The sequence below is a fragment of the Pantherophis guttatus genome, chromosome 16, assembly GCF_059756535.1.
Source record: "Pantherophis guttatus breed Tessera chromosome 16, ASM5975653v1, whole genome shotgun sequence".
Lineage (NCBI taxonomy): Eukaryota > Metazoa > Chordata > Lepidosauria > Squamata > Colubridae > Pantherophis > Pantherophis guttatus.
In genome coordinates, this window is record NC_142078.1 from 5684794 (window position 1) to 5709541 (window position 24748).

Below are 24748 nucleotides of genomic sequence, written 5' to 3' on the forward strand. Positions count from 1 at the left end.
GACATGAAATTGAATGTGGAGAAAAGCAAGGTTTTTACACTTAGGCAGGAAAAACCAAAAGTAGAAATACAGATTAGGCGAAACCTGACTCAAAAAAAAAAAAAAAAAAAAGTGAGAGGGACCTTGGAGTCCTAATGGACAATCACTTAAACATGAGCCAGCCGTGTGCGACAGCAGCCAAAAAAGCGAACACTATCCTTGGTTGTATAAAACAGAGGCAAATACAAGTTTCCCCCTAGCGGTTTTGTGGAAAGCTGGCTGGGAAGGTTGCAAATGGAAATCACATGACACCCCACCCCACCGCCAGGACACTGCAACTGTCGTAAATACAACCTGGTTGCCAAGCTCACAAATTTTTGATCGTGCGGATGCTGCAAATGGCTTTTGCAGTGCCACAGAACCAGTTGCGACTTCGTTTCCCCCCCACACACACAGGGGTCGTTGTAACTTTGAATGGTCTCTGCTTAAAATACTACTCGCAGTCACAATAACGCCGATACCTGCTGAATCACCAGTTCTGCCATTTCCAGTTTCTTGTGCAAATCTTCCATGTTCAGTTTCATGGCTGAATTTTCAGAGATGAGGTTATGGAGTTTCTCGGACAACTCCGAAGTCTGCTGCTTGAGTTCTTCATTGGTTTTACTAGGGAGAGAGTGAGAGAAAAAGAGCAGCCCCAGAGAACAAAATGAAGATCTCGTTCGTTACTATCCATCATCATCTTCTTTTAATGACCCCATAATCTCTTGCGGGGCGGAGTCTTGGGCAATTGAATGGAGCTGAGTGTTTACTGGCCTAATGCTTTTCCTGTCACCAATGCAGAGTTTTGTTCAGCAGATATAATCTCAGTGTGCCCAGAGTGAGAAATATCTGCCTCTACCTAGGATCGAACTCACAGCCTCCTGATTGTGAGGTGAGACCTTCACCTCTAGGACATCGCACCACTCCTTTGTTACTGTCAATACCGCAAACAATCGCGCTAAAGCAAAAAAAGGACAAATCTCACCTCTGCTTATACATTTCCAGTTTGAGGTTATCTCGTTCCTTCGCTAGCTCTTTGTTGTGCTGTGGTCAAACAAGGAAAACCCATCAAAACAGGCATTTAAAAAAAAAAAAGACAAATATTTCACTGGGAGAAATGTCTTCAGATAAGAAACTTGAGAACACCGGCAGTATCTCCCTCCTGTGATGGGCATTTAACTGCCAAAATTAAGGATTCTATATAAAAGGCAAAGTGTGTGAGGTCTATTTTAAAAAATAAATGAATAAACCCTTATGTTCTGACCTGGCTCTGTAGTTAACTAAATATTTCCTTTATTAGGTGCGCCAGCAGCCCTGGCAAAAAGTTTCTCTCTCAATGCAGGGAGATGAGTAGTTGTCTGCCACACCTATTCATCTCCGCCCCCTGCCTTTTATCCCTGGAGCTAAGGTGGGGCTTCGCTAGCAACGGTGGCTCTTCCATCCCAAGGACTGGCCCATAGATTTCCACTGCTCTCCTCTCTTCTGACTTCTGCGCATCCGTGCATCAGGCACTGGACCCAGCTGTTCCTCCTCTTCCTCATCAGCCACCTCCAGACCTGGGGGCTGTTGACTCTCCATCTGAGGGCTGACGGATGGCCCAGGCTCCACCTCTGTCTCTCTCTCTCTCTCTGACAGCTCCGTTTCCTCTTCCCCCCCTCGGAGCTCTCAGATTGTCTTGATGCCGGACCTGACTCCCACGCTTCCTCCTCATCCGATTTGGCTGCCGGAGGGGCCAGCGGTCAACACCACCCTATTTCTACTTGCTTGGCAAGCATTTGGGGCAGGGAACTAGGGCTTACTTCACAAAAAAAGGAAGCCACGGCGTCAAAAGAAGACGAGAAGAGGGGAAATGTCCCATGCTTACTTTCTCTGTCTGCTTCTGCTGAACGGAGAGAGAGGAGAGGGTGTATTCCACTTCCGAGACCCTCTGGCGGGATGACTGCAGCCTAGCGGCCAGATCCTCAGCTTCCGCTGTCCCAGGAAAAAACAAACAAACCAAGATTAGGGGTGCCGGCATCCAAGCGCACCTGAAGCCCACAATGCCAACAGGATTCAGTGACCACTTGGGCTGCTCCAAAAAGCAAAGCTGGACTGGAGTTGGTGCCAACCAACTCCAGGATCAGAAAGGAAAAGGAACGGACCCGGGATAAGTTTAAATTGAGCCTGGTTTAACTCAACAGACAGAAGCACTGTAATTTAACACCAGCTGTCTGCAATTAAAGTAAGATCGAATCTCGCCAGGCTCAAGGTTGACTCAGCCTTCCATCCTTTCTAAGGTAGGTAAATTGAGGACCCAGTTTGTGGGGGCAATAAGATGACTTTGTATAAAATATACAAAAGTATGAAGGCTATTGTTTAACGCACTGTAAACCGCCCCGAGTCTCCGGAGAAGGGCGGCATATAAATCAAATTAAAAAAAAAAAAAATCAAGCCTATCGAAGTGGATTTCTTTGAAGATGGGACAAAAAGATCTCAGGCGGTGGGAAAAGAATGCCAGGTCTCTAATGCCTCCAGGTGATTGAATAAGGAAGGCGGCCAGGAGAGGAGCGCTCTAAAGGGTACTGTTATGGCCCGCCAGCGGATCTGGCAGCAGACTCAGACAGTGAGGAGGTTGGGGAGGAACATGGGCCAGTCCTGGAGTCTGGGGAAGGCTCTGACGAGGGCTCTGCGTCGGAGGCAGAGAGGGGGCCAGGGCCGTATGCCAGTTATCAGCTGCCTTCGGAGTCAGACATCAGTGAGGCAGACAAACAGCTGGAGCCTGTTCCCAGTGTGTGCATGCGCAGAGTTGCCAGACGAAGGGAACTGCTAAAGAACAAGGGTCGACTTGGGAGTAAGGCCACAGGTGGATGATGAATGGCCCCTCCCAGTGGGAATAAAAGAGGAGCGAAAGGGGAGTGGAGTTTGCAGGAGACAATCAGTTCGCTTAATTGGTTTGTGTCTCCGAACTCCTTGCCAAGTTTAGGAAGATATCGGCCTGGCAGCTCTCCAAGCCAGATAAGGTCTGTGACTGTAAATTCGCCCTTGAAAGACTTTGCTGGATGGGAATGCGAAGAATTCACAGTAACTTAATAAAAAGGGGGTTTTGTCAGGATAAGGAGTCTGCTTCATGCTCTTGGGAAACCTGTCAGAACAGGTACCTACCTGCTTTCTGTCGGGCGGCCTGCTGTGTGTGGCTGAGGGCTGTCTGTAATTCGGACTTCTCAGAAACCAGGATGCCAATGGTCTGAATGTGGACCTTTAAAGGAAGCCCAGGAGAGTGGGATGAGCTCAGGAACATTGAGGGAGCCAGCGGGTAACCGAACACGGCTTCCCACAAAACCAGGAGCTTCCTCCTGTAAGTCGGAGGCGGCCACCAGGACAAGGGATGGGAACCTGATACCGAAGGGTAATTACATCTACCTGTAATTGTTCTCGTAGAGTGGCTTGCTCCTTCGCAAACCTCTGCTCAAAGCCCTTCTTCTCCTGTGGAAACACGATTTATTTAACGCTCGGCCAGATCGGCGATCAAGTTTAGCGGCGCTGTTTTCCAGTCTTTAGCGCAGTGTTTGTCAAAAGTGACGGATTTCATTTCAAACCTTGGCACTTTGGAGATGGATGGAGTTGAAGTTCAGCCATCTTCAAACTGCCAAGGTGTTGTGGCCCATCGGTGGCCAGTGAGGTTGGGGAGGAACATGGGCCAATCCTGGGGGCTGGGGAAAGCTCGGACGAGGGCTCTGCGTCGGAGGCAGAGAGGGAGATAGACAGCAGTGAGGCAGAGGAACAGCTGGAGCCCGTTCTCAGTGTGAGCTGCCAGAAGACAAGAACAACTAAGAAAGCAGGGTCGACTTGGGAGTAAAGCTACACCTTGGAGGTGATTGGCCCCTCCCCTAGGAAACCAAAGAGGAGCGAACAGGGCAGTGGGTTTTTGCAGGAAACAATTTGTTCATTCAATCGTTTCAAGAGTGGAAAGTTCTGTTCGTGACTCTTAAAGACACTGTGGCTAAGTTTTGCCTTCCACTGCATTTGGAAACAAGTTACGTAGCAGCTTGCCAAGCGAGATAAGGTCTGTGTTGATAAATATTCCTTTGAAAGACTGTTTGGACAGGCCTTGCTGACTGTGAATGAAAGGAATTCAGAGTCGTGTAAATAAAAAGAGGTTTTGCCGGGATCAAGACTCTGCTTCCTGCTTTTTAAGGGAGCCTAGGTTAGGACACAAGGTTGAGAAACACCGATTTATTATATTCAGATATTGCTAGAACCGCTCGGGCCCAGACGCAGCGTTTAAAAGCTTTCTACAGTCTTTCCACAAACAACTTTTCAGAAATGCTGGTGAAGAGGCTGGGAAACTATCCTTGGAGAGCGGCCTCTGTTCCTTCATATTTTTACGGCTAAATGGGCACTCGTGTTTCTTTGGCGGACACAAGTTATTGCCGTGGTAACAAATATCTGCTTTGGAAATGCATACTGACATTGTGTTAATTTAAAAAAAAACTAAATGAAAAGGCGTAAGGTTTTTTTAAAACAAAAAGAGAACCACCCCCTCAGCTGAGCAAGACTAACCGGGTCGATGATCAAAAGAAATGCAGAATTATTGGCATCTGGAAGGACAGGAAGAAGCTGATACAGCCGCATACAGCAGCTTTTACATTAAAAAAATGAATGCAAACAATAGGACGACTGTGACTTGATGGCAAGCCACACAACTGTGAGGAACGGAAGAACAAAAAAACGTGTGTTTTGTTCTGCTTGCCACAAAGACCTGTTCAGATTGAAAAATTGGAGGGGAAACCGATCCGTATGAATTAAGGTTGTAATTTTTACACCTCTACCCTGGAGGGTAAATGCAATTTCACCATCCATAGGATTAGGGGGTCTGTAAATTAACTGCATGGTAGTTGAGGGGACATGGTGGCTCAGTGGCTAAGACACTGAGCTTGTCGACCGAAAGGTTGGCAGTTCAGTGGTTCGAATCCCTAGCGCCATGTAACGGGGTGAGCACCCGTGACTGGTCCCAGCTTCTGCCAACCTAGCAGTTCAAAAGCATCTAAAAAATGCAAGTAGAAAAAATAGGGACCATCTTTGGTGGGAAGGTAAGAGCGTTCTGTGCGCCTTTGGCATTTAGTCATGCCAGCCACATGACTTCGGACAGCACTGGCTCTTCGGCTTTGAAATGGAGATGAGCACCGCCCCCTAGAGTCAGGAACGACTAGCACATATGTGCGAGGGGAACCTTTACTTTTACCTAAGGCAGTTGAAACCCTCCCAATAAAGTTTAGAAGACGGGGGTGGGGGTGGGAGAGGGGTGGAAGCAAAATAACACCATTTTTGTATCTCTGGAATATCTCTTTCTCTGTTACCTTCTCCAACTCATTCACCACCTCTTGGTTCTGTTGTTTCTGCAGAAGGAACAAAACGGAGACACAAGGATCATGTCTGAAGCTAGGCAATGCTGGTTAAGGCTTTTGTGGGGGATCAACACAGCTCGGGGGCCGATGTCAGGCCAGCAGAAACACCCCCAACCAGGGTCCCCCAAACCCGTGCTGTGTTGCTTTCGGGGGTACAGGGGTCCTCCACTTACAACCGGCCGTTTAGAGACCATCACAACGGCACTGAAAAGAAGCGACTTGGGACTTATGTTCCTGCCTTGTCCAGAGACAGGCAGCGTTCCAACGTAAAGGACTTCATGACCCACCAGAGAGGGGGAAAAAAAATGAGAATTCAAAGGAAAAAAAACGAGGGGGGGGGAATAAAAACAGGGCATGCAAACAAGCTGGAGAGGGCGACACAAGAAGGAAGGTTTCAAACACAGCGAGGCCCCTTTTGCTACCCAAAAACAGCCCTTAGGTGCAAGGAAGACGGCAAGCAGGAAGAGAAGCTGCCACAAGCCAAGATGGCCCACGTGGGGTTCCTCACGGTGCCACAAGAGTAGAACAGGCGTCTGGCTCATCTTAAGTTTTGGATCTAGAAAGATCTGCTCTTGCTGAGTCAACACTGAACAAATGAGGAAAATCAGGACTGTTATCTTGGGGTGAGCACAGGTTTCAGGATCTCTCAAAATGAGTTTTGAACCCATTTCTTGATAGGATGAATTGGGTTTATGCCTACAGGTTATAGGGTGGAGCGATGGCTCAGTGATTAAGATGCTGGGCTTGTCGGCTGGACAACAGGCGTTCGAGACCCGAGCGCCATGCGACGGGGTGAGATCCCCATCCTCGGCTCAGCTCGTGCCAAACTAGCAGTTCGAAATCAGGCAAATGCGAGTAGATAAATAGGTACCACTTCGGTGGGAAGGTTAATAGCGCTCCGTGACGTCATGCTGGCCACTTGACCGCGGAAACGTCTTCGGACAGCGCTGGCTCGATGGCCTTGAAACGGAGATGAGCCCTAGAGTTGGCGGCGACTAGAGGAGTAAAATCTGCAAGGATTCCTTTTATCTTTTTAACCTACAGCTTCTCCCTCTCCCCAAAAGCACCTGGGGCGCAACCCTACAGTTTCTTAAAGTTACCTGGCTGCTTCTATTCAGCCCATCCTTCCTTATTTTGTGGCAAATTTCTCTCCTGGTCAATCTCTGCCTGTCCTCCAAGCTGGCCCTTTCTGACAGTTCTGCTACTAAAAGGCTGAAGATCTCACTTCCAAGGACGATGAAACTCCTAGTAGTATTAACCTGTCAGAGATTAAACACAGACAGGTTGGGAATCGACTTGATCTCCAATTGGGGGGTGGGGGCTGTTGGGAAGACAGGCAGAAGAGCCATGACGGGTCTGAACGAAATGCTTGCCAAGCTTCATGGCAAATTGGGCCGTAAATTACGTGGGGTCAGAGCTGGCTTGCTGTTAGGGTTCCAAGGAATGCCCTAATTAAATCATGAGCCTCGATTTAGCCTTATTTATCAGAAGCCAGCTCTGACCCCACATAATTTACGGCCCCAATCATGCTCGTTTCCCTCCTCCCCCCAGGGTGTGTCATCAATCACATTCACCAACGGGGCAATTTTGCGGGTTGCAGAGATCACTCCCTTCCGGCCGCTGTAAGTAACCCTGGGATACAGCCTTGAGAGAAATAAGTTTGGAATGTGCATCTGTCTTTGGCTGCCATGCTGTTTCGTCGGTTTCCCATCCCCCTTGCCTATAGCAACTCGAGAACAGGCCAGGGATGCTTTGCGAGTTGACATTCTAATGCAGAGATACTCCGTCAGTAATTAGCCAATGAGCCCTTCGCACACAGGCTCAGGTGTGAAAACATAACGCTGAACAAAGTTTTAATTGGGGTTCCTGAATTCCAGATAGGACAGTGACTATTGAAGGATGCCGATCAACGGATTTGTAGTGGTGCACACTGACACACCTTGTCTTGTGGCACAGTGAAAGGATGGAGGACCTTACAGGAGCCCAGAGAGCAGAGAAGAGCAGCCAGCCAAAGCCAAATCGGTCGATCTAGTTAGGTTCCTTACCAATTCCTCTATCTCTGCACTGAGTTGTTTGTTTGTTAAATTGCTGGAGTCAAAAGCTACTGCCAGCTCCTGGTAACGAGTCTGATGGGGCACATGCAGACAGCCAGAGGTGGAAGAGGAGGAGGAGGAAGGAGAAGAAGAGGAGAGAGAGAAAAGGCAAAACACTTTTTTTAAAAAAAGAGGGGAAAAATTCAGTAGTTTTCTGCAACCCCTCCTCAACGAAAGAACCCCAAACCCATCTCCCTCTGAATCACATACCGCACCCTAAAAACTTTGCCCCTATTTCAAAGTCAAGGCAACCGAATTAAAGATATGCAACCTTGACGAGTCCAGTTTGTAAGACTGGGCTGAAATTGTGGTCCAAATTCTACGCCGTTTTTCCTGCCACAGGGATATCTCTTGAACTCAAAGCCTTCCCCCACCCAAGCTCTTCCAGTAGGGAAGGCAAAAACCCAGGATTCCCCTAATCAGCATGCCCCCTTATAAGGCATTGTGGGAGCTGTAGCTTGTGGGTAAAACATCATGGAGGGATGGTTACAAAATCCTGGCTGACGGGGTGCCCGGAAGGGTGGACCTACCGCCATCTCTTTCATGTTCGCAGACGGCATGATGTTTTCTCCATTGATGTAAGTCGTGGTCTGCAAAAGATAGGTTAAGGGTCACGGTAAGGATCTGGATTCTGTTCCCACAGGTCGATCGGTAATTCCAAGCTATATGGGAGCATGACTGGCTGTTTTTAGCCCATCGAAGAATTTAAAAAATACTAATAATAAGCTGAAGGACGTTTCAGAGCCCTGAAGGCGGACGGATTGATTGCGTCAACTCCCTTCTCCTTCCAATATTTGTTCTATTTTCATGGATCCAATCTCTGCTTAAATGCTATTTTTTCCACCCCTGAAAAGGGATAAGGATTGAAAATGTTTTCACGCACGTTTCCCACAGACCCAGGGGTGAAATGCTACCGCTTTGCCCGAACCAGTAGTAAAAAAAATTCTACCAATTCAGACGAACCGGCATTTCCGACGATCAGCCGTGCAGCGCGATTTATATTCACTAGAAAGCAGGAAATCCTGCTTTCTAGCGAATCTAAATTGCGCGGCACAGCTGTTCCCCCCCTCGTTGTTTTACTTACCTTAGAAAACCTTAATCCTCCTTTTTCAACGCTGCGCCTATAGTACTGCCTATAGTGTGAGTGCACATGAAGTGTGCTTTTGGCGCATACGCGCATGGACGCAGCGAACCGGTAGCAAAGCAAACCGGTAGCAGACTTCAGAGCATTTCACCCCTGCACAGACCCCATGGCAAAACTGCTTTATTGCTTCACTGTCAAGCTGCCCTAACTCTGATTATCAGGAATCCTTATAAATTTCGAGAAAAGAGATAATTTGTAGCTCAGAGTTGAATTTGAGATCCTTCGTGCTTTCTGAGCTGGGTGCTGTGACCTAGTCATTAAAACACACGAGTAGTCCCCAAAACCTCTTTTATTGCAACAGCTGTGAATTATGTTCATTCACAGCTGAGTCCCAATTAGTTGCAAAAAGTCCTTCGGGAGAATCATCAACCTTTATCTCCCTTGACACGCTGCCAAAGACCTACTTGGCAAAGCCCCACAGAATCCAGAATCAAACAGCGTTGCCAACTGGGAACAGAATTAACAATGTTGCTTTCCTGCAAAGAGCCCACTGCTTTTGCTCCTCTTTTAAGCCTTATGGGAGGGGCCAATCATCTCCAGGCCTTACTCCCGAGTCGTCCCTTTAGTTTTAACTGTTCTTTCCTTCTGGCAGCTCTGCGCATGCGCGCACTAGGAACAAGCTCCTCCTATTCCTCCGCCTCTCTGATATCTGACTCTGGAGGCTCCGGAGTCTGTGCATAACTCCCAGATGGCCCTGGCCCCATCTCTGCCTCCAAAGCAGAGGCAGAGATGGGGCCAAGCCTTTCCCAGACTCCAAGACTGGCCCATGTTCCTCCCCAGACTCCTCACTGTCCGACTCCGCTGCCAGCTCTGCAGGCTGCTGGCGGACCACAACATTGGGCTGTATCCTTGAAGACATTTCATGACCCAACTAGGTGACATCATCAGTGTTGGAGGGGAGCTAGCTTCCACCCAGCTCGAAGGGTACCGAGGACCCCAACATTCCGAGGTTTGTTTCTGAGCTTTAAAGAAATAAGCTAAAAGGTCAAAGATGGCCTCGTACCTGGCTGACCATGCCGTTCAACTGTTCAGAGAGCTTGCGGAGGCTCTCCGTTGTTGAGAGAGACCTAAAGGAGAGATGAGGGATTAAAAAGGAAGCTGGAATCACTCGTCTGGTCCGTCAGTGGCCAGGAAGAGAGAGTGGGGAGAAAGATATTCTGTTGTAGAAATTGAAACCATCTCTCACCTGTTTTCGTCCAACACGGTATTATGATCAGTGTCACCGATCTGTGGAAGAGAGAAAGCCGCACAATTAAGCCACGAGATCATACTTCGAAGAGCACATAAAGAACAGGTAGACGCAGAGAGACTGTCATGCCTCCGTCAGAGCCTGAATCAGAGGAAGACGAGCCAAAACCGGAGCAGACAGAGATTGAGAGGGCGTCTTGGTTGGCTTGGGAGGAAAATGGGGAGGAGCAGGCCCAGTTAGGCCAGGGCCTTTCAGGATTGGGACAGTTTGTAGGCAAGGGGACAGGATGACCAAGACAGGCTAAGCAGTGAACATGGGAGACAGAGCTCAGGAGATGAGCAAGGACCACCCCCTCCTGATCCTCGAGCACGGAGAGTGGAGAGAAGGCGAGAACAGCGCAGACTGAGCTGGCTACTCGGGAGGAGAGCGCCCCACCCCTCTTCACAAGGCACACCTGGGGTCTGAGACTTAAGGAGACACTGTGGAGAGGGGCATTTGTTGGGAACAAATGCTGAATTCAGGGAGTGTTGAGTGCCGATGTTTGAACTTTCCTGGATTCCTTGCCTTCTTTTGGGCTTTCTGGATTAACTACCTTGCTCCGTTCCTTCCTGGACTCCTAGACTTGCCCTGCTGGATTTCTTGCTTTGCAGCCGTTGTGCTCACACCGTTATGCTGGATTGACTACTTGCAGCCAGAGGCTGCTTGAGGTGCGTCTGTGTCATCACTTTGCTCTGGGACTTGCCAGAAACGTGGGAGCGTTTGGGGAAATTTGGAGCAATAAAGGGTTTGAACTGTCAGCTGCCTTTGTTGCCTCTGTGCCGTGCCCCAGGTCATCACAGACACCTTCAGAGACACCTTCACAAATGAAGGCCTATCTAGGTGTCCCAGGATAATGTTAATCTGGGTCGGTAACCAGGACCAGAGGTTTAGTCTTCCGAGCTTTTGGACTCGTGCTGGAGCCCATCCCCAGGGAACTTCTCTCTAGCTTATCAAGTACAGATAGCCCTCGATTTACAACAATTCATTTAGTGACCATTCAAAATTACAAGGGCACTGAAAAAACTGACTGATCAGTTCACACTTACGGCCGTTCACACAAAAACTGACATCGGTTCACACTTACGGCCGTTCCTGCATCCCCATGGTCAGGGGATCAAAATTCAGATCCTTGGCAACTGACTCATATTTACGACGGTTGCAGTGTCCCTGGGGTCCCCTTAGGTGAGCTTCTGACAAGCAAAGTCAATGGGGAAGCCTGACTCACTTAACAACCGGGTGACTACGTTGTTGTGCAGAGTTGGCAGCGGAGTCAGACAGTGAGGAGACTGGGGAGGACCATGGGCCAGTCCTGGAGGCTGGGGAAGACCCGGACGAGGGCTCTGCGTCGGAGGCAGAGATGGGGCCAGGGTCATCTGGGAGTGATGCGCGGACTCCGGAGCCCCCCGAGTCGGACAGCAGAGAGGCAGAGAAATAGGAGGGCCCTGTTCCTAGTGCGCGCATGCGCAGAGCTGCCAGAAGGCAAGAGCAGCTAAAGCAAAAGGGACAACTGAGAGTAAGGCCAGGAGACGACTGGCTCCTCCCATAAGGCTTAAAAGGGAAACAGAGGCACTTGGGGCCTTTTTGCAGGAAAGCAACATTGCTAACTCTGTTTCCAGTCGGCATCTCATTTGTTTCTGAACTTCGTGGGGCTTTGCCAAGTAAGGCCTTTGGCAGGATGTCAAAGAAGATAAAGGTTGGTGATTATCCCGAAGGACTTCTTCCGAAGGACTTGTTTTGCAACTAATTGGGACTCACCTGGGAATGAACGTAATTCTCAGCTGTTACAATAAAATAGGTTTGTTTGGGACTAATTGGGTATTGTAATTACTCAGTAAGCCTCGGTCACAACGTAAGTAATCCACTGCAGGGATTCCCTGAACGACCGGGGACAGAAAGGTCTCAAAATGGAACAAAACTCAATTAAAACTTCGGAAAAGAAAGGTTGGGCTCAACTGTGGTCGTAAGTTGAGGACTACCGGAGAGAAGTGGATGTTCACCAACCTGTGACAGCTGCCCGGGGTTTGGAGCAACACAGGCAGACACATCTTTGCTGTTAGACAGCAAGGAGACGCCAGCGGCTATGTCGCCATCGTTGTGGGCCTGTCAGAAAACACACAACACCACAAGGATTAAAGCCACCAGAAGGAAGCAGATGCACAGCTTCGCTTGGAAACCTGCCCCACAAAGATTATCCTAACATCAAAAAAAAAACCAACCCAACCCAATCCTCTTAATACCCAAAGTCAGCTAAGGTTCCACAGGGGGAGACTAAGCCTGCCGCTTAAGTCAGAGGATACAGATTAACAGAGTCGGAAGGGACCTTGTAGGTCATTTAGTCCAACCCCCCACCCAAGCAGACTCTACACCATTTCTGACAAATGGCAGTCCAATCTCTTCAAGGCTAAAAAGAGCCTTGGTGGAACAGCGGACTAAAGCGCTGTTAAATAGCACTTAAGCTGCCAGCTGCCTGCAATTACTGCAAGTTCGAATCTCACCAGGCTCAAGGTTGACTCAGCCTTCCATCCTTCCGAGGTAGGTAAAATGAGGACCCGGATTGTGGGGGCAATAAGCTGACTTTGTATATATATATATAAAAAAAAGAACACCGCTTAGGGGGGCCAAAAGCCCTACTAAGCAGGTATATACAAAAGTATGAAGGCTATTGCTTAATGCCTTAATTGTAAGCCGCCCTGTATCTCTGGAGAAGGGCGGCATATAAAATCGAACCAATTAAATGGCTCTTTTTTATTTTAATGGCAACAACAAAAAAAAGGAAGGCAATTCATTGGTGACTCAGTAGAAATGGAAAATGGGAGGGGGGGGGGAATTGCCAGAGTGCCTGTCAAAGCAGCGTAGGTGGACAATCACCCAGAAATCTGGGCTGTTAGACCTGACCGTCACAAGCTGGAAATCTGAATAGGTAAATTAATAAAGGAACTCACAGGAGGGGAAAAAACTATGTTCGGCCTCAACGAGGCTCATGAACGAAATTCTTCTTTCTTTCTTTCTTTCTTTCTTTCTTTCTTTCTTTCTTTCTTTCTTTCTTATTTATTTATTTATTGGTTTGATTTATATGCCGCCCTTTTCCGGAGACTCAGGGCGGCTTACAATGCGTTAAGCAATATCCTTCATCCTTTTGTATATACCTGCCTAGTAGGGCTTTCACAGCATTAAAATAATTAAACATCTCTTTTATAAGAAACGTGGTTAATACCAGGAGTGTTTAATCCTAGCAGGGACCTCAACCTGCTCCATTAGATCTGGGGGGGGGCACACTCCCCAAATCATAGAATTTCAAATTTGAAAACGTTGCTCTATATTTCATGCTTTTTGGCCAGGGTCATCAAACCCCAGCAATGATTGTTATGTCAAGCAGCTTCACTGTTTTAAACCTATTCTGGTACAGGTAGTCCTCGACCTAACGACCATAACTGAGCCCAAAAAATTCCCGTGGCTAAGCGAGACGTTTGGTTGAAGTGAGTTTTGCCCCGTTTTACGGCTTTTCTTACCGAGGTTGTTAAGCGCATCTCAGCAGCTGTCACCCGGTGCTTCCGTCAATCTGGCTTCTCACCCTTGTGAGAAGGTCGCAAAAAGCGGATCGCGTTGAACCCGGGAGATGCTGCAACCGTCATAAATATGAACCGTCTTGAGTTTTGATCACGGGACCATGGGGGGGGGGGAGAATGCTACAACGGTCGTAAGTGTGAGAAACGGTGCTAGGTCACTTTTTCCCCCCCCCGGTGCTGTTGTAACTTTGAACGGTCGCTAAAGTGAACTGTTGTAAGTTGAGGCCTACTTGCACTTTTCCCACTGTCTGTTTGGATTGTTTAGAGCCCAGGCCTAACGCCAAGGGAAAAGGCAGGAAGCGGCTCCTTCCTGCTAACGTAAAACAAAACGAAGAGGATTAGATCAGCTATCAGGGTTCAGTGCTCCTGCCCAACTGAGCTGTCAATCAACACTGTCTGGAATCGGATTTTCTCTCAGACGGTGAGGGGCAGCCGCTCTTTCCAAGAGAGGAATATTCTGCGGCCCACACACTCCTTATGGGGCAGGCCCCCTCTTGCAATATTTGCATGGGGAATGAAAGCTACACCTACAGTCACATGCCTGCCAGGAATGAGGGAGGAGAGAGGGAAAAAAAGAAAAAGCAAATTGATTCTGCACAAGCTACTCCTCTGGCACCTGTACAGGTAAAAGAAATATGAAAACAGAAGAAAACTGTCAGCTCATTTAGCAACCGTTTGAAGTTGCCGCAGCACTGGAAAAAGAGACTTATGACCATTTTTTCACCGTTGCAATCTCCTCAAAGACCGGAACAAAATTCAGACGCCTGGCAACCAACTCATATTAGGACGGTTGCCACGTCCCCGGTGGAGGGGGTGTGTGGGTTGTCCCCTTTTGTGACCTTTTGACAAGCAAGGGGGGGGGGAAGTCAGATTCACTTAACAACGGGGTTGCTAACTTAACAGTGCAGCGACTGACTTAACGACGGTGGCAAGAAAGGTCGTACAACAGGAGAAAATTCGCTAAAGAAACGTTTCACTTAGCAGCAGAAATGCTGTTGGGCTCCATTGTTGTGGCCGTAAGTCGAGGGCTACCTCTAGTGTGTTGTGTTTGTGTGTCCATAGCTGCCCAGAGTCGCTTGAGTGTGAGATGGGCGGAATATAAATGTGATAACGCACACAGAGAAATCTTCAGATCAGACGGCATGTGAGGTTCATAACCACTCAAAACAGGAGTACTTTTTATGTCTAATGCAGGGATGAAATGCTACCGGTTCGGGGCGGTTCTCCCGAACCGGTAGTGAAAATGCTACTGGTTCGCCCGAACCGGTAGTAAAAAAATGCTTTAAAAAAAAAGTTCCGACGATTGCATGGCACAGCTGATCGTCTGAACTTTTTTTTTTAAAGCATTTTTTTTTTACTACCCGTTCAGGCAATAGGTAGTTAAAAAATTCTTTAAAAAAGGTTCTGACTTTTTTTTTTTTACTTTTTAAAGCATTTTTTTTACTACCTATTGGGGTCCGTTTTTGCTCCCAGGAGGCTTCCCTGAGGCCTGTTAGGCCAAAAAAGGGGGGTGAGGAAGGGTGCTGCGAAAGAAAGAAAGAAAGAAGAAAGAAAGAAAGAAAGAAAGAAAGAAAGAAAGAAAGAAAGAAAGAAAGAAAGAAAGAAAGAGAATTGGGATCGTTTTTTCCGACCGACGACCGTTGCCGCATTTTTCCCAGAGTCCCCTGGTTTACATTCAGACGCTCCATAACTGGTTCGTGTTTACGACGGTTGTAAGGTCTCGGGGGTCACGCAATCCCCTTTTTGCAACCTTTTTTAAAATTTTCAATCGGATTTTTTTTAAAATTTTAAATCAAATTTATTTTAATAAAATGCTTTTGGAGTGAAAAATCTACCTAAAGATAATTTTCTGTTTAAGATATATTAATAATTTAAGTTCTTTCAGCATGAAATGGAGGTTAATTATTAATTATGTAGCATGAGGCTGTGTATATTCTGCAATATTTACATTGTTGGTAAACTCGTTCAATGAATCAGAGCTCTGCAAGCTAAATCGGAAACCTTCGTTTTGTTGGCAAATAATCATATTAAAGATTCTAATCACCAGCCAAAAATGAGTCCTTACATTTAAAGAGCGCCTGTCGTTTCTGATCCATCATGGCAGCAGCGCCTGTTAGCGGGCATCCACTCACCTGCTGCTCGCCACGCCCCTCACCTTGTTGTGTCCCTGCCGCATCACCAGCCGTCCCATTAAAGTGACTGGGATGGTCGGTGGGTCAACAGCTGGTCAGAGACGATGGCTACTCTTTCAAAATTATGGTTTAAATCAAGCCTTTTTACTGGTGATTTGAATCACAATTTAAATCATGATTTAAATCGACTTCATTTAAATAAAATCCACTGGGGGAAGGGAGCCAGCTTCACTTAGCAACCAGGTGACCAATCCAGAGGAGGTATTCAGCCGGTTCTAACCAGTTCTGGAGAACCGGTAGCGGAAATTTTGAGTAGTTTGGAGAACCGGTAAATACTACCTCTGACTGACCCCGCCCCCATCTATTCTCTGCCTCCCGAGTCCCAGCTCATCGGGAGGAAATGGGGATTTTGCAGTATCCTTCCCCTGGAGTGGGGAGGGAATAGAGATTTTACATTAACCTTCCCCTGGATTGGGGTGGGAATGGAGATTTTACAGTATCCTTCCCTGGAGTGGGGTGGGAATGGAGATTTTACAGTATCCTTCCCCTGGATTGGGGTGGGAATGGAGATTTTACAGTATCCTTCCCCTGGATCGGGATGGGAATGGAGATTTTACAGTATCCTTCCCCTGGATTGGGGTGGGAATGAAGATTTTACAGTATCCTTCCCCTGCCACACCCACCAAGCCATGCCATGCCCACCAAGCTACACCCAACCTAACAACTGCAGCAATTAAGAACTGCTGCAAGAGAAGGCGTAAAACGGAGCAAAATTCACTTAACAAAGACTTCCCTGATCGGGCTCTACTGCGGTTGTAAGTCGAGGACTACCTGCGTTTCACAGCAGCTGATCTGCTTGGAAAAACCCAGGGGGTGGGGGGGCGTTTGGCCCTTGTAATCTGAACCAGGTTAAGGAGTCACATGCAGAGAGGAACAGAGAGGAAGGAAAGCAGAAGGTTAAAAATAACACCGCACGAACAAGCCACGACGACATTCCCAGCGCGGGTCACAAAGGCTCTGCAGCCTGCCAAACCTCCCCCCCCCTCCCCGCCACGGGCTCAGCCCGGATCGGAAGCCGGCGGTATGGATGGAGAGCAAGCCCAGCCGGATCGATTCGTGGAAGCTGCCTCACCTTCCACTTGTCCAATGTAGGTATGGCTACCCCATTGGAGCAGTTGAAGTCGGACACCAGCACCTTCAGAAGGTTCTCAATCTACAGGAGCAAAAGAGAAAAAGGGGGGAAGAGAAAGAGCTGAAGAAAAAGAAAAAAAAAAGTAAAAAAGGACAGGAGGGAACGTCGATCCACCACCACCCCCGGAAAAAAAAAAAAAAAGCAAAAGGAACGAGACCCAAGAAGAGCCCGGCAGGAAAAGTGAAGAAAGACAAGCGAGGGCCCCACTGGAGACCGTGGAACGCGCTGGCACTTGATTTCTTTCAGGGTTAGGATGGCGAATTTAAGGGGGGGGGAACGCTTTATTCTGACTTGCTAGGACGCAACTCTACAATCAAATGTTCTTTCTTACAGTTTTGTCTATTGTTTCTTAATACCAGAGACAGAGAGACGGGGAGACAGAGAGAGAGAGAGAGAAAGAAAGAGAGACGTAGAGAAAGAGAGACGTAGAGAGAGAGAGAGAGAAAGTCGTAGAGACAGAGAGAGACGGAGAGAGAGAGACACGGAGAGAAAGAGAGAGACACAGAGAGACGGAGAGAGAGAGAGAGACAGAGAGAGAAAGAGACAGAGAGACGGAGAAAGAGAAAGACAGAGAGAGAGAGAGAGAGAGAGAAAGAGAGAGAGAGAGACGGAGAGAGAGAGAGACTGAAGGAGAGAAAGAGAGAGACAGAGAGAGAGAAAGAAATGGAGAGAGAGAGATGGAGAGACAGAGACAGACAGAGATGGAAAGAGAGACACACACACATGGAGAGAGAAAGAGAGACAGAGAGAGAGACAGAGAGAGAAAGAGAAAGAAGACAGTTCTCAATTTACAACAGTTTGTTTAGTGACCGTCCAAAGCACTGAAAAGGGTAACCTATGACTGTTTTTCACACTTATGACCGTTCCAGCATCCCTGTGGTCACACGGTCAAAATTCAGATGCTTGGCAACTGCTTCATATTAATGACTGTGGCAGCATCCGGGAGTCATGCGATCCCCTTTTGAAACTTTCCGACAAGCAAACTCAACGGGGGAGCCAGATTCACTTAACAACCCTGTTTCTAGCTTAACGACGACAGCGATTCCCTGAACGAGAAAAGTTGTAAAAAGGGGCAAACCCAGCAAAGCACCGTCTCGCTTAGCCACAGAAATTTTGGCCTCCATTGCAGCTGTAAGCTGAGGACTCTCTGTCCTTGGGGTCAGTTACACAAGGTTCAATCAATCAATTCAGTTTATTGCACTCATAGACCAGAGACCAGAACAAATAAAAACACACAGTAAAAATATACAATTAAAAATTCTAGTGCTAATGAACGACAATTAACATCTATGATAATAACAGAGTAGAGTAGAATAAGCCCACTGCTCAAAGCAAGCAACCCTGTACCTAAATGGTTTCCCCTTTAAAAGGGGAAAACATTATTCCTTGTCTGGCCTTCGGGTGCTTTGGAAAATAGCTTGACCCCCTTCCTTTTCTCTGTGGCAGCCCCTCAAATATTGGAAGATGCTCTCCTGTCTCCCCTGGTCCTTCTCTTCACTAGACTAGCCATGCCCAGTTCCTGTAACCGTTCATCGTCTGTTTTAGCCTCCAGTCCCCTAAGGAGGAGAAAACTTACATTTTCAGAAGATTGTACTGCATCACTAACCGGCGTCTCTGGGCGGCTTGCTTCTTTACTTCTCCGTTTCTTTTTGGCCCCCGCTGTGGACACAGGGCTGTTTTTCAACTGATATTCTTTCAGCTGAGAAAAAAAAAAAGGTTGAACGGTTTGAAATTAATCTAAGCTGAAGTTGCAACCTTCTCTGTGCAAAACTAAAATATGGCAGAGAAAAGTTAAAAACAACAACAACAGGGCACCCTCAGGAAAAGAAGGAATTTATTTATTGAATGTATTGATTATTCAGGTGATTTTTCCCTGACTTGGTACTAGCTAATTACACGGTCCCTACAGTTTGAAAAACTGCTCATAATGTTAGATCTCCTAATCCGTTAAGTTTCCGTTAAGTGACATTTTAACAGTTCTAATGATGTGGTTGCACACTTTCACAAGCTCATTTCCTGTTACATACAGCAAAAGTGGGAAGGAAAAATATCCATATATATTTTGGAAAATTATACAACTGGCTTATAGAGGAGTCAACATAGTCTTCAAATAGCCTTCCTTCCCTCCCTCCCAACATATGAAACTGATACTGATATCTCAACATATGAAACTGAGCCTTGGTAGTACAGTGGTCTAAGGCACCCTGTTATTAAGACCAGCTGTCTGCAATTACTGCAGGTTCGAATCTCGCCAAGGCTCAAGGTTGACTCAGCCTTCCATCCTTTCTAAGGTAGGTAAATTGAGAACCCAGTTGTGGGGGCAATAAGCTGACTTTGTATAAATATACAAAAGAATGAAGGCTATTGCTTAGCGCATTGTAAGCTGCCCTGAGTCTCCGGAGAAGGGCGGCATATAAATCAAATTAAAAATAATAAAAAAAATATATTACTGTTCAATCCAAATTTTCCAGGTATTTACTACATATTCTCATATAAATTGCCTGTTTTTATTAGCTATTAAGTACTAGGCTAATACACTCCAAAAGATTGTAATATGTAGTGAAACCAACAGTAACCAGTAAGTGTCTGCTGAAGATTGGATAAAACATACATAGCAACATTTTAAAGAAGTATATAAACAATCTATTAAGTACATCCAGATATTCAGGAGTCTGCAATTTAAAGCATTTTTTTCCAGTTCTATGTGCAATCTTTCTTTATATAGTATCACCAAAAATGAATCAAAACCTACTCTGTTCTTCCTAAAACAAGGAAGCAATTTCTCCCTTCAATCATTTCAGAACTGGATTAAAATTAAAATCCAAACGAAATAGTTAAGATTTCTTCTGTTTACCTATTTCTCATACATCGTTTGACTGAAGGTTGCAACACAGCCATAGCCACAGCCAACAAACAAATACTAAACTTAGTGCCCTAATAGTCTACCTTGTTATTTGATTTACGTGTTATTTGGGTTGGAAGCCAAGGGCGTGTCCTTGTACCGAACCTGTCCTTGAAATTTTGCCGAAGCTGACTTTAAACTCTTTCATTCATACAAGACAAAAAAAAGGGAAAGCTCTTTCCCTTTACCACCAACTTCACTAGACATAATAACAGAGTAGAATAACAGAGTTGGAAGGGACCTTGGAGGTCTTCTAGTCCAACCCCCTGCTCAAGCAGGAAACCCTATGCCATTTGAGGCAAACAGTTGTCCAATCTCTTCATAAAAGCCTCCAGTGTTGAAGTACCCACAACTTCTGAAGGCCACTTGTTCCACTAACTGATTGTTCTGACTGCCAGGAAATTCCTCCTGAGTTCTAGGTTGCTTCTCTCCTTGATTAGTTTCCACCCATTGCTTCTTATCCTGCCTTCAGGGGCTTTGGAGAATGGCTTGACTTCCTCTTCTCTGTGACAGCCCCTCAAATATTAGAATGCTGCTATCATGTCACCCCTAGCCTTTCTCTATGTTAGAATGACAGAGTTGGAAGGGACCTTGGAGGTCTTCTAGTCCAGCCCACTGCTTAAGCAGGCGACCCAATACTATTCCAGACAAATGGCTGCCCCATCTCTTCTTTAACACCTCCAGTGATCGTTTAGCATTGGGGTAAGTTCCTACCCGCCAAGCTGAATGAAATTCACAAGCTACATTCAACAGCCAGACAGCAAGCTACCCTGTTTCCCCCAAAATAAGACATCCCCTGATAATAAGCCCAATCGGGCTTTTGAGTGCATGGCAGTAAGGCCAAGCGCTTATTTCAGGGTTCAAAAAACTTGTCTTATGGGTCTTATTTTCGGGGAAACACGGTAGATAAATAGATGATAGATACATATCCTGTTTTCCCCAAAATAAGACATCCCGATAATAAGCCCAAACAGAGATAGCATATTGATAGATATAGATAAGTGATAGATTAGATAGATCCCCCGTTTCCCCCAAAATAAGACATCCCCTGATAATAAGCCCAATCGGGCTTTTGTGCGCAATGCAATAAGGCCAAGCGCTTATTTCAGTATTCAAAAAAATATAAGACAGGATCTTATTTTCAGGGAAACACGGTATCTATCTATCTATCTATCTACCTACCCACCGTTTCCCCCAAAATAAGACCTCCCCTGATAATAAGCCCAATCGGGCTTTTGAGCGCATGGCAATAAGGCCAAGCGCTTATTTCAGTATTCAAAAAAATATAAGACAGGGTCTTATTTTCAGGGAAACACGGTATCTATCTATCTATCTATCTACCTATCTACCTACCCACCGTTTCCCCCAAAATAAGACCTCCCCTGATAATAAGCCCAATCGGGCTTTTGAGCGCATGGCAATAAGGCCAAGCGCTTATTTCAGGGTTAAACAAAATATATAAGACAGGGTCTTATTTTCAGGGAAACACGGTAGGAAACTCACTGTGACCTACAGAGAGTCAAGTCAAACACTGCCAAACGACTCTACTTTTCTTACTGTGCCTTCTACAAAATAAATACTCCAGGCTCTTAAGATAAGTTTCTTCTCTTCCTGGGTAGAGGACAATATGAAACCAGGCCAAAATATATATATATATCATTATTTTCTAGAATCCGCTGCCCTGCACAGACAAGTCAACCACCCACGCACGCACAGCACACACGATTAAAAAAACTCTTCTGCTAAGAGGTTGGGAACTAATTTTCGTCGATCTCCACACTAGGGGAAAATTTCACGCTCTCGGTGTCATAGTCACCAATTTCAATGGCTAGTTTTTAGAACCACACACATGTGAGGGTTGATTTTCAAGGCATTCCGGATGATCCTGTCTGTGTTTCACAGAAAGTGCCGCCCGAGAGGCTCCCACATGAAAGGACCAAACGCCACAAAATCAGCACATACCATGGATGGGTGTCTCGTTTATCCAGGAGTTTGGAAAACAACAGCTGGAGTTTTCGGCATGCAAAACTCTCACCTGATAGAATGTTTTCACCTGGCTTACAGGCCGTTTAGGTTTCAGGATACGTCGATTTAGCCATGAGAGATAAAGCTACAGGTAATCTTCGACTTAACGATCACAGTTGAGGCAACATTTACGTTGCTAAGTGAGACGTTGGTTAAGTGAGTTTCGCAACATTTTACGGCCTTTTCTTGCCACTTGTTAAGTGAATCGCTGCAGCTGATTAAGCTAGTAACACGGTTGTTAAGCGAATTTGGCTTCCCCACTGACTTTGTCAGAAGGCCACAAAAAGGGGATCACATTACCCGGGGGACACTGCAACCGTCGTAAATGTGAGTCAGTTGTCTTGGTGTATCATTCTTTTATCTTTTTCTTTTTTTCAGTTTGTATGCCAGCTATCTACCAGTTTTGTTTGCGAATACAAAATAATTTTGTTTTGCCATTTTTATTCTCTGGGCTACTTCTTTTTGAGTTATCAGATTTATTTTATGTTTAATTATGTTCCTTTCCTCTTTTACTTTTTTTGTTTTGTCAAGCATCTGAATGTAAATTGCGTGACCATGCTGCGATGGTCGTAAGGGTGAAAAACGGTCGTAAGTCCCTTTCTTCAGTGCCGTTGTAACTTTGAACGGTCACTAAATGATCTGGCATAAATTGAGGACTACCTGTATAGCTTTTTCTATGAAGGGGGAGAAAGGAACAACTTTTGCCCCTCAAAAATTATTATAATAATTTGGGGGCAGGGGGGATTTGGGAACAGATTCTAAACTTTAAAATAACTTCCCAGAAGCAAAGTCAATGGGGAACACCGGATTCACCGGATTAAATGCAGCGATTCAAGTTTACAAGGTTGTAAAATTATATGTGACTCACTTAACAACCCTCTTGTTTAGCAATGGACATTCTGGTACCAAATGTGGTCGTAAGATGAGGATTACCTGTCTGATGCTTAAAAAGCTGCCATTCTCTGGCCTCATCCCGAATCCCAACAATAAAAGAAATATTTTAAGTAAAAGCAGATTTACTTCTCCCTTCCCTGAAACTATCCACTTAAATTCCACCCCTTCTACTAAATCCTGAGGGGATCCCCTTTTATGGGGATCCACTTATGGTGTCCGTTTCCTCCCCCTCTATGGGAGCACACAAAGCACATCTTTGCAAAAGGGCAAATAAAGGGAGGGGGTGCATCAAACTTTTAGCCCCCAAGAAGGCACAGAAGTGGCTCCTCCCCTCTTTTCCAAGCCGCCATCTCTCCCAAATTTGCAAAGGGATGTACTAAATCCCAGAGGAGGGGGCTGATTTATGGGGAGGGCCACAGCATCGCAAGCCCCCATTACAAGATATAGTCACCCCACCACTTTCACAACTGCAGGCGCCCATAGAAGCACCCCCAACTCAGAACTTCCCCTCCCCACACCTTTAAATACAACTCCCATCAACCTCCCCCCCCTTCCAATAGTTTCTTTCCCAGGTTTCGCTGATTTATGGGGAGGGTCTCCAGCATCGCAAGCCCCCATTACAAGATATAGTCACCTCACCACTTTCATTTCTGCAGAAGCACCCCCAACTCAGAACTCCCCCCCCATCTTTAACTACAAGTCCCATCAGCCTCCACTCCTACAGTAGTTGATTTATGGGGAGGGTCTCCAGCATCCCAAAGGCTAAGATTGAGTCTTTTCCCCCTCCCCGCCTTCACCCCAAACATCTCCCACCCTCAACCCAGGACTTCCCCCCCTTAGACTACAAGTCCCATCAGCCTCCATCTCTACAATGGCTGATTTATGGGGTCTCCAGCATCCCAAGCCTAAGATTGAGTCTTTTCCCCTCCCCCTTCACCTCAAACATCTCCCCCCCCAACTTTGACTACAAGTCCCATCAGCCTCCACCCCTACAGTGGTTGATTTATGGGGAGGGTCTCCAGCATCCCAAGGGCTAAGATACGAGTCTTTCTTCCCTCCCCGCCTTCATCCCCAAACATCTCCCCCCCCCCAACAGGACTCCCCCCATCTTTGACTACAAGTCCCATCAGTCTCCACTCCTACAGTGGTTGATTTATGGGGAGGGTCTCCAGCATCCCAAGCCTAAAATCGAGTCTTTCTTCCCTCCCCGCCTTCATCCCAAACATTTCCCCCCCCAACTTTGACTACAAGTCCCATCAGCCTCCACCCCTCCAGTGGTTGATTTATGGGGAGGGTCTCCAGCATCCCAAGGGCTAAGATACGAGTCTTTCTTCCCTCCCCGCCTTCATCCCCAAACATCTCCCCCCCCAAACAGGACTCCCCCCCTTAGACTACAACTCCCATCAGCCTCCACCCCTCCAGTGGCTGATTTATGGGGAGGGTCTCCAGCATCCCAAGGGCTAAGATATGAGTCTTTCCCCCCTCCCCGCCTTCACCCCAAACATCTCCCCCACCCCAACCCAGGACTCTCCCCCCACAACCTTTGACTACAAGTCCCATCAGCCTCCACTTCTTCCAAAGGCCACGGTCTCCGGGGAGCTGATTCTCCAGCAACACCCGCCACCGGGAAGAAGACCTCCGGGGGACCATTAGCCTGCCCCTCCCTCCTACCCCCCCCGGTTCTCAGGGCCGCGGGGAGGGGAGGATGGGAGTTGTAGTCCCCGGCGCCGGAAGGCCTGAGGAGGATGGGGGCTTGGAGGGCGTAGAAAGAGGCAAGCCAGGAGGGTGGGCGTCGTCCCTCCAGACGGAGCCCCGAGGCGGACGGAGGGCGGCTCCTGAGGGAAACCAGGCCAGGCCCGGACTAGGCCTCGCCGCCTCAGACAGCAACCCGAGGCCGGCCGCTTCAACTCTCCCGCTTTACCTTCTTCTTGGCCGCCGCCAGCTTGTTCTGCCTGCTGTCGTCCGCCATCTCCGCGCCGGGCCCCGGCCACGTCAACCCGGCAAGGCGGCGCGACGCGAAGCGGCTAGGCAGGCTCCTCCCGCAGCCGGGCCACTTAGGCCTCGGCGCTTACTGCGCACGCGCGGGGGCTGACAGCGGGCGGGGCGACGCTGCCGTTGGGCCAATGGGAGGGAGGGAAGGGAGACAGGCAGGCGGGGGAGGCGCCGCCCC

At 47.3% G+C, this 24748-nt stretch overlaps 1 protein-coding gene across 8 annotated transcripts in view; it reads right to left on the reverse strand.

The window, feature by feature from the left end:
* GOLGA2 (golgin A2) overlaps nucleotides 1-24723 on the reverse strand; it is a 40872-nt gene extending 16149 nt beyond the window's left edge. Inside the window, exons 1-14 of one of the 8 annotated variants that reach the window (XM_034438724.3) lie at nucleotides 24500-24723; nucleotides 18334-18456; nucleotides 16698-16778; nucleotides 11869-11967; nucleotides 9826-9866; nucleotides 9643-9706; nucleotides 8026-8085; nucleotides 7448-7528; nucleotides 5355-5393; nucleotides 3418-3480; nucleotides 3160-3253; nucleotides 1883-1989; nucleotides 1004-1062; nucleotides 501-642 (exon numbers count right to left, since the gene is read on the reverse strand). In XM_034438724.3, the coding sequence (XP_034294615.2) occupies nucleotides 501-642; nucleotides 1004-1062; nucleotides 1883-1989; nucleotides 3160-3253; nucleotides 3418-3480; nucleotides 5355-5393; nucleotides 7448-7528; nucleotides 8026-8085; nucleotides 9643-9706; nucleotides 9826-9866; nucleotides 11869-11967; nucleotides 16698-16778; nucleotides 18334-18456; nucleotides 24500-24547 (1101 nt within the window). In that variant the 5' untranslated portion in view covers nucleotides 24548-24723. The remainder of the gene's footprint in view (nucleotides 1-500; nucleotides 643-1003; nucleotides 1063-1882; nucleotides 1990-3159; nucleotides 3254-3417; nucleotides 3481-5354; nucleotides 5394-7447; nucleotides 7529-8025; nucleotides 8086-9642; nucleotides 9707-9825; nucleotides 9867-11868; nucleotides 11968-16697; nucleotides 16779-18333; nucleotides 18457-24499) is intronic. The other 7 variants (XM_034438725.3, XM_034438726.3, XM_034438727.3 and 4 more) reach the window with 7 other exon arrangements.
* Nucleotides 24724-24748: the final 25 nt, after the last annotated feature.